At 39.9% G+C, this 10,094-nt stretch overlaps 1 protein-coding gene across 1 annotated transcript; it reads right to left on the minus strand.

Moving 5' to 3' along the window:
* Nucleotides 1–514: 514 nt before the first annotated feature.
* LOC102949745 (olfactory receptor 10Q1) lies at nt 515–1,474 on the minus strand. The gene has a single exon (XM_007092667.2). The coding sequence runs from the start codon at nt 1,472–1,474 to the stop codon at nt 515–517; it is 960 nt and encodes a 319-aa protein (XP_007092729.2).
* Between the last annotated feature and the right edge of the window lie 8,620 nt (nt 1,475–10,094).

Consider the following 10,094-nt stretch of genomic DNA (forward strand, 5'->3'; position numbering starts at 1 on the left):
ACCCATTGGGATGTATGGAAGGAAGGAAATTGATGCATTAGATAAGCTTCTGTTTGCCACACGTTCGTATCTAAAACAACAATACAGTGTATTTCTCTTAGTAAGATCTATGTCTGTAGGAACACATCTAACTGAAGGCGTCGTTCACAGGATACCTCAGTATCATCGCCTTCTCAGGAGGCAGGGCATCTGTGATGCTTTAGTCCCAGCATGCATGGTGGGGGGGGGCGGGGGGGGGGGAGGTCCTGACGAAGCAATTGCCCCGACTGAGCTCTGAACCTTTAAAGTAGGGCCCGCAGACTAGCGCTCCTGCATTGAGGTTTTTGTCCACATTTTTCATCTTATTCAAGCACTTCAAGAAAATGAGTACAGACTGTGGACATGGGGCCAACATGGCAAAAAGAAACGTCAACTGCAAAGTGTGTGGGGGGGTAAGTATGAGAATTCCATATTCGTTGTTCAGAGTCCATTATCACGGCCACTGACAGACACCCACCCCCAGGCCCCTTAAGCCTCAACGGGTGTCCGAGGCTGCTTTACTGGCGATGGCATTCCTCAGGGCACCTTTGACATCCTTGTTCCTAAGGGTGTAAATCAGCGGGTTGAGTAAGGGGGTGACGAAGGTGTAGACCAAGGCGATTTGGCGGTCCTCGTCCTCTGAGGTGCTGGAGCGGGGACGCAGGTAGACCAGGCTGCAACAGCCATACTGCAGCAGGACCACGGTGAGGTGCGACGAGCAGGTGGAGAAGGCCCGGCGGCGGCCCTCGGCGGAGCGGATGCGCAGGATGGCGGAGGCGATGAACACATAGGACACACAGATAAGCAGGAAGGGGACGGTCAGCACGAGGATGCCCACCACGTAGAGCACGGCCTGGTGCACGCGGATGTCGGCGCAGGCCAGCCGCAGGACGGGAGGCACGTCGCACAGGAAGTGGTTGATTTCCCGGCGGTGCCCGCAGAAGGGCAAGGTGAAGATCAAGCAGGCGAGCTGCAGGGAGAGGAGGAGGGCCAGGCCCAGGGCGCACAGCACCATCCGGACGCACAGCTTCTGGGTCATGATGAGGGTGTAGCGCAGCGGGTGGCAGATGGCCACGTAGCGATCGTATGCCATGATTGCCAAGAGGAAGCAGTCAGCGCTGCCAAGGGCGACGAAAAAGAACATTTGGGCCCCACAGCCAGCCAGCGGAATGGGTTTCCGGGCGCCCCAAAGGTTGGCAAGCATCAGAGGCACCACAACAGAGGTGTAGCAGATTTCCAGGAAAGACAGGTTGCACAGGAAGAAGTACATGGGGGTGTGCAGAGAGCTGTGTGTGCGCACCGCCCAGACGATGGCCGCGTTGCCACAAAGGATCATCGAGTAGAGCAGGAGGAAGAGGAGGAAGAGGAGGGCCTGCAATTCGGGGACGGTGGTGAAGGCGCGGAACACGAACTCGGTGGGGCCGGATTGGTTGAGGACGGGGCTCCTGGCGAACATGTCCCCTGCAAGAGAGCGACAGAAAGGGCCGGATCTTCCTTCGCTGAGTTGTTTTATTGCGGGAAGAAAAGCAGGCATTTTAAATTTGATTTCTGATTTGGCATTTAGTATCCAGTTTCCAATTTCAGTGCTTGGGAGGAATTCACACTAGAGGCTACGGTATATGTTTTCCCAAGGAATCTTCAAAAATGGGATAGATAGTAATCTGTAGAGTTCCTTGTGCCAAAGACTTATAGATATTCTTTGGTGAAATGTCTTTTTTTTTTTTTTTTTACACTGGTATTTTACATCTCATTTGACAAGGGCTAAATCTTTGCTTGCATTTCATCGAACAGTTGTGCGGTTGTAGATGTTTTTTCAACTAGACAAACGGATGTGGTTTTTTTGGTAAACATTCTTAGTGAAATGTAGCATCCAGAGGCATTCACAAATCCTAAGTGTAGGGCTTGAATTTTTTGCACTGTAAATACACTAGTATAGCCACTATCAAGATGGACAAATTGAACAATTCCAGAAACTTACACCCATCTCTCCTGTCTCCTGACTTTCTACCTTACGAAGGTAAACCGCCCTTTCAACTTTGGTCACTGCAGATCAGTTTACGTTTCAATTCCTACGTGTGATGATAAAGCGTGTACTGTCTTGTGACGGGCTTCAACATTGTGTCTGCAAAGTTCTTTCTGCTGTCCCATGTAACATTTGTTATCATTTCTGTTGTTTTAGAGTATTCCATTTTACGGCTGTACTGTAATTTATTCTTGAGTTCACTTTTCATCCAATTATTTTGGCTCAGATAAAACTGGGCAAACACCTTTTATTCCAGTCCTTTCTGAGATACACTTTTTATGTATTTTCCTCTCGTTTAAATATTTTTTCTAAATTTCCAGGCATGAACCTAAACTTTAGGGCTAGGACAGATTCACCTAGAAGGGGACTGTAGGGAGTAAGGAAAAATGAAGGTACAACTGATAGAGATAAGAAAAGGCAATAAGGAAACTAAAGATGCAATAGCAGAATTGAAATAGACATTAGAACACGCAGGCGAGTAAGAAAAGAACGTTAAAAGCATCTAGGAAGGGAAAAGTACATATAAATTAAGCACCTTCGGCTACTACAACTTTATTTTTAATATAAAAACCCAAGAGACAATAAAGTCATATCTACAGGTTTAAGAAAAACCAACTGGTGTCAAAGAATTGTGTATCCAGGCTTTAGTGATTTATGTTCAAAAGCAACAGACAGACTCTCTCAGATTTACAAGGGCTTAGGAAGTATGTCGTTCTAAATACCATTGAAATAATTTCTCAACAAAGACTCTGTGCTGCTGGGTGATTAATCAGGATACATAATCCAGGACTGGGGAAGTAGTAATGGAAAAACTCGATTTGAAAAATCAAATAGTAAATATATATATTTAACACTAAATGGCTAATACAAATATTATTCAAAGAAAAAACATTCCCTGAATAGTGCTTGAAAACATACATAATATAAAATGCAAACATTAAAATAGTTCCTCACATTAAACAAATTTTATGTTTATTTATTTTTGAGAAAGAGAGAGAGTGCAAGCAGGGAAGGGGCAGAGAGAGAGGGAGACACAACGCAAAGCAGGCTTCAAGCTCCAAGCTGTCAGCACAGAGCCCGACGTGGGGCTCGAACTCACCGCGAGATCATGAGCTGAGTCGAAGTTGGACGCTTAACCAACTGAGCCACCTAGGTGTCCCCATAATTCCTCACATTTAAAACCATGAATTATATTCATTGGGAAACTGATAGGGAGTGATGGGAGAAATAAAATAACAATGAAATAATATCCTCAATCTGTATAAGGAAGGATTCAAAAGATATTTCATTTGGATGTGACTAATCACAGAAATACCTATTCAAACGTATATTTCTATAATGATCATATGTAGAATAAGTCACAACATATCCATCCCAAATGACCTGATTAAAAGAGTACATATAGTGCAGAGAACAAAAGGCTGAAACAAAGGAAAATGTGAACAAGCATATAAAATGAAATGGCTTAAATAAGAAAAGTAAATGTTTAATTTCTGCAAACAAGTTTAAATGAAGTTGATGTTCCATTAAAGACAGAGTCTCATATTTACATTATAGGCACATCCACCCAGTCTACACACAGAGACCTAGAAAGGCTGGCATTGCTTTGGTTTAGCATGACATTTTGTGACTGAGCCAATGCAAGGGGACAGAAAAAAGGAGATAGAGGATTTCACGAACTGAAAACACACCAGAACCAATCGAAAAATTAGGACCAACCCGATAGTCCACTGGCTAGTCATTTTGTAATTATGTGATTTTATTACGTATGACAAAACCTGATAAGATGTTACATGGCTATAAATTATGAAAATTAACAATTGACTGCTTAAGAAACACCTGATAATTACAGGTTGCTAAAAATTTTTGTGGGATAAGGTGTATGCCAGAACAATGAAAGACTGGGAGTGAAATGATACAATTTTCAGTAAGTTCATATTCATATCTGCCGTGGGTCTAAATGTTCACTCCATCGTTACAAAAGCTAAAACTGGAATTAACATATCCTGAGAATCAAGGCTTTGATTTCAGGTGATACAAACTCAAAGCCCTCGGCTTTAGATCCAAAGGTTGATGAATAAGTTCCCCTTTGAATATTTTAAGTTAAAGTAAATGATTATGGTAAGTACGTACTTCATGCTTTGGATCTTAGGGCTCTCTGGGTTTTGTTTGTTTGTTTTGTTTTTTAGTCAATGTTAGTTAGAAAGTGCCTTTCCCAGGGCGCCTGGATGGCCTAGTCGGTTAAGCATTGGACTCTTGGTTTCAGCTCAGGTCACGATCTCATGTTTCATGAGTTTGAGCCCTGTGTCGGGCTCTGTGCTGACAACACAGAGCCTGCTTGGAATTCTCTCTCTCTCTCTCTCTCTCTCTCTCTCTCTCTCTATCTCTCTCTCTGCTCCTCCCCTGCTCCCTCTCTCTCCTTCTCTCTCTCTCAAAAATAAATTAATAAACTTAAAAAATTTTAAAAAGAAAGTGCCCTTCCCTCAAACAACCACCAAAAGGAATGAGTGAATAATAAATAAGACACCAGGGAATAAACCTAAGGAGTAACACGTAGGAACTATTTGGAGAAAATTGTTACATGGCTGGATGGAAAACCCAATATTTTAGTGTTAACTGGCTCTGAAGGAATGTGTAATTTCTATGAAATTCCTACCAAAATCCCTAGAAGAATAAACAGGTGGAAAGACAAGAGAGTTAAAAAAAAAAATGAGTGCCATCACAGAACAGAATTTGCATCACAAGACGTTAAAATATATCACAAATGATCATATGTTATAAAATAGATCCTATGTTATGTCATAAATCAAAAGGGCGTTCGTAGAGCACCAGAGATCCAGCACGTTAGAACAGAAAGAATCATTAACAGTAGCCGACCGTTCGATAGCATTCATTTGGTCAGGCATTGATTTATGTAGTTTACATTCCTTGGCTTATTTCACAACGGTCCTCTAAAAAGGGGCTCTTGTACCTGTTGTATGGATGAGAAAACTGGGGCCCAGAGAGGTTAAGTAACTTGCCCAAGGCTGTCACCACAGCTAGCACGTGCCAGAATGGGAATTTAAACGTAAGTTGGCTCCAGAGTCTCTTGTCTTAATCACTGTGTTATATTGCTTCTGTCTATTATGTGCATCAGTTTTATTATCTGTAAAATGGATCTGAAAATACATGTATCTACTTCGTAGGTTGTTGTCAGACTTTGTCAAAGGAATTATTTTATAAAAGTACTTAGAACAGTCCAGGCACAGAGTATACATTCAATGGATACGAACTATTGTCACTATTTCAAATCAATTCGAGAGGACCAACAGTTTCCTGATATGGACTCAGGACAATGGGCTAATCATTTAAAAAAAAGAACTCCCTAACACATTATGTATCAACATTTATTTCTGATGGACTTAAGATTCAAATATTTTAAAAAGAGGAAGAAAACTACAAGATAGTGAAGATGAACGTTTTTCAGTCCAAAGAGTACAGATGATTTGCAAGCAAATGTGCTGCACGCATAAAAAGATTGATATTTTGGCAGAATAAAAATTTAAAAGATCTGTGGGTCAAAAATAAAATAAGCAAACTAAATAGAAGGTGAAGTTTTATATAATTCACCAAAAATAAACCCATCAATAGAAAAACAAATAGAGGATCTGAACAGGCAATTCAAAAAAGAAATATGCAAACGCAAACAAATATATGCAAATCCAATGTCATTAATACTCAAATAAATATACAATGAAACAAGATCAGATACTATTTTCTGCTTATAAACTGACAGTAGTGGAAAAAAAGATAATCCCTGCTGTTGTTAAAGTTTCAAGGAGAGACACATCCCTGACCATTGTTAGTGGAAGTAGAAAGCGCTAGAAAAATTTCTGAAGTATAATCTGGAGATACGTAATAGGAGACTTGAGTAAATGCATACATTTTGCTTCAGTGATATTCTTTTTAAAAATTTATTCTTATAGACTATTTATGAGTCTGTGCATAAAATTATTACAGTTTTCAATATAACGGTGAAAAACTGTGTCAACCAAAATATCAGTAATAAGAAAATGGTTAATCCATATGAGAGAACATGTAATCATTTAAAAATGATATTGCAGACTATTGGCAAGAGCCAAAGTATGGAAAGAGCCCAAATGTCCATCGACGGATAAATGGATAAAGAAGATGAGGTATATCTATCTATCTATCTATCTATATATATATACATATATATATATATATATAATGGAATATTACTCAGCAATAAAAAACAATGAAATCTTGCCATTTGCAATATATGATTTCACTCATATGTGAGAATTAAGATACAAAACACATGAACATAAAGGAAGAGAATCAAAAATAATATAAAAACAGAGAGGGAGACAAACCATAAGAGACTCTTAAATACAGAGAACAAACGGAGGGCTGCTGCAGGGGAGGTTGGTGGGGGGATGGGTTAAACGGGTATGGGCATTAAGGAGGGCATTTGTTGGGATGAGCCCTGGGCGTTATATGTAAGCGATGAATCACTAAATTCTATCCCTGAAAAAAAAGCGATGTTGCAGAAAAATGTTTAATAAGATCTAGAAGGCTCATGAAGAAGCAGATTATAAAAAGGCATTACATCATGATTCCATTTAAAAAACAATTATATCTGCTCATAAATTGAAAGAACATTTTTAAAAATGTTAATAATAGATATTGATGGGTGAGTGGGATTGAGAATCATTTTCTTTATGACTTATGCTTCTCTGTCTTTACAAATTTTATAATGAACATACACAATTTGGCAATCATATAGCAAATTACAATTTTTCCTCTGTGCATTGGTGTTTCAACATGGTGTTGGGAAGGAGGGCTGGTAGAGTGTCAGTCACATGGATTTTTGTAGTCAATGAGATCTGGTTTTGAAATCTAGTCCCCTTATATTTGCTAATTTAATTTTCACATTAATTATGTTACTTGGTAAGCCTTGGTTCTCTAATGTATGATGGAGGAAGTGAATCTGGTGCCTAATAGGGAATTTATGAAGATTAAATATTTCAAAAAATAATGTGTCTGGGGCATAACAAGCGTCCAACTGCCCTCCCCTCTCTTTTCTCACGGTGGTGAGTTTCCTTTGGATATTTACCCGTCATTCTTGTCTCTTCCAGAGTGGAAGAGCTTCCTCTACAGCCGAATCCTTCCAGGTTGTACAGTTGCTCTCATAAACCTTGAATAATAATAGTAACAGAAAATCAGGAAGAGGAAAACAAAGTGGAAGTGAGATTTCAGTAAAATAATTATAATTATGTGTGGTGAAAACCACATAAGAGATCTGGATTCAAGAAAACATTTCAAAATGATTCTATCGGATTAAGACATGGGCATTGAATGTGCAGCACTGTACCTCATGAGAACATGCGAGATTTGGTACAAGACATAATCTGGGGATAAAGTAAGACATGTAGTATTGGAACCTGATGTCTGCCAGGACAAGTCACTACAAGGTGATTTCAAGGAGCAACTCGCACACATATCCAAGGTGGGTCTACATAGCCTATTGAAAAACCAGACGCAACAGAGTTTGTGTTTACAAAATAGGGCTTTCCTCTTCAGGGTTCATTTTCAAAGGTGTTTCACTCTGCTGTTCTCAAAGAACCTCCCAACCCTGTTATCATCACTACCTGTGAATTCACTTGATTTCCAGCGACTTGTATTCCTTCCCTGGGGAGTTCATGCTTAAAACACTCAACTCTGGTAGTGCCCGCCTGATAAACATTTCAGTCAGGGCTACATTTAAGCGATATTTAAGGGCAAGAATGTCTCTCTTATTCATCAGTGTATCCCTATGGCCATTGATTTGATTCGAACTAAATCAGATTATTTTGTGGTTAAATCTCGTGCCCTTTAAACTTCCTTTAAAAGCCAATGTCGGGTGGCTCCTTCTACAGCCCAGTTAGCCTGCAATTCCTCCAGCCCCACCTTGACTGGGACTTCTTCAATCCAGTGGTTATTTAGTTTGTTTGTCTGCTACAGGGCATAAAGCAGGGATCGGGTGAGATAGATTCAGTGGATGAGTAGTGGGAAGCACTGATGTACGTGTTGAGCCAGTAAGTTTGAGAATGTTGGGAAACTCAGGTGATGATTATTCCTCAATAGCCAACAAAGCAGTATTGGAGTTTGTACTGTATTGCATCCTGGCAATGCATAAACAGTGTGCGTGTAACACAGAAACACTTTTGAAAATGTCAGGGAACCATGAAACCACGGCCAGGTCCTGCCATAGGTCAAACGTGTGCTCTTTTAGAAAATATGCAGGGGCACCTGGTTGGTTCAGTCAGTTAAGTGTCCGACTTTGGCTCAGGTCATGATCTCACGGTTTGTGAGTTCGAGCCCCACGTCGGGCTCTGTGCTGAGAGTTCAGAACCTGGAGCCTGCTTCGGATTCTGTGTCTCCCTCTCTCTCTGTCCCTCCCCTGCTCACACAATCTCTCTCTCTCTCTCAAAAATAGATAAACATTAAAAAAAAAAAACCAGAAAGTTGAATCCTTATATCTGGGAACTGTAAGGGGACTCAAGAGACATCAGTTCTATCCTCTCGTATCCTACATGCAAAAACTGAGGTCCACCAAGATGAAGCCTTGTCCAAAGGCATGTGGCTGGTTATGGGCAAACCTGAGGCCAGAATCCACATTGGATGTATTAGTTAGCAGAGAGTAGAGTCAATGTATATCAATATCTCACTTTTCACCTATATCAAAGGCTGCTTAACTTACCTAGAGATTGCAAACATCTAGGCAAAATAGGATACTTGGTATGACTGATAGTGTTGCTAAAAAACATGCCCAGACTCAGACTACTACTGTGGACACAGGTAAGGGAGGCCACATCTTTTGCCAGATACTTTGAGAACTCTTTAATACATCTCCTGCCCCCCAAACTATTTCCCTTAGATACATCCTACTCCTCTTTCAGAGCTCAGTTCAGTTCTTCCCCAGAAAACTTTCCCTGATTCTCATTTTCCCCCAACTCCAAGGTAGGTGCTCCCTCTGTGAACTCCCAGAAAACCTCTTCATCTCAACTCTAAGGTCATGCATGGTACCTTACCCATAAATAAATCACGCGAACATTTATTGTCTGTTCTGAACTCAAGTCTTGGGCTCAGCTATGTAGAGGGATCTAAGAAAATTACGACTTAATTGACAAATTCAGCCTTATAAGGAAACAAAGCACCTGAGAAGAAAATTTAAACATCTTCTGAGGAACCAGTTTTGAAACTGTGTTCCTTAGAACATGAGCTGTTGGCGATGCTTCAGGAATGAGTTTGATGACATTGAAAACATTCACACTCTTCCTCAAGGTTCACGATGCATAGTAGTACAATAAAGTTCTCTGAGGTCCTATTGTAAAGCAAATAGCTTAATTTTACCTGAAAATTTTCCAACTATTTTCACCATGGAATACTTTGGTTTTCACATAACACCATTAAATTGTTTATGATTTAATAACGTTACTGGAAAAAAGTGAGTTTCATGCTATACTCTTTAGGATGGTCCCAAGGAGGAAATAGTGAAAGAAAAGGCAAAAGACATGTTTCATTCTGGCTTTATACTTATCAGGTATATGAAACTGAGCAATTCAATCATTTATCAGAGTTTCCTTTTCTGTATCTGTGAAAGTGGATAGTAACACACACTCTGATAATTCATTGGTTTTCCACAATTTAATATTGATATACATGAGTATTTTTCCCCAATAGTAAACATTATAGGAATTTGTGTCTCTATTATTATTTTTAAAAATAAAATCTAAATCAAATCAAAGGAATTAAGTCTCTTGAGATGCTCTCTTACCATTTTGAAATTTGCTTCATTCCATCAGCCTTCTAAGGTAATTCACTAAAGAGAAGGTTACCTTTTTTTTCCCTTTTCCTTTTTTTTTTTTTTTTTCTGAGATGCTCCCTCTCAGAGTTCACTGACTCTTACAGGATAAAATGCAATGGGGATTCATGAACTTTGCATTGTGCAATATATCCTGGAGAGGAGAAGTAGATGGTATGTGATACCTATAATATCCAGATAAAA

The sequence above is a fragment of the Panthera tigris genome, chromosome D1 (assembly GCF_018350195.1).
Source record: "Panthera tigris isolate Pti1 chromosome D1, P.tigris_Pti1_mat1.1, whole genome shotgun sequence".
In the NCBI taxonomy this organism is placed as follows: domain Eukaryota; kingdom Metazoa; phylum Chordata; class Mammalia; order Carnivora; family Felidae; genus Panthera; species Panthera tigris.

What these genes read in the sequence shown, in the direction of transcription:
- LOC102949745 (XM_007092667.2), bottom strand. Translation starts at nt 1,474, where the DNA reads ATGTTCGCCAGGAGCCCCGTCCTCAACCAATCCGGCCCCACCGAGTTC.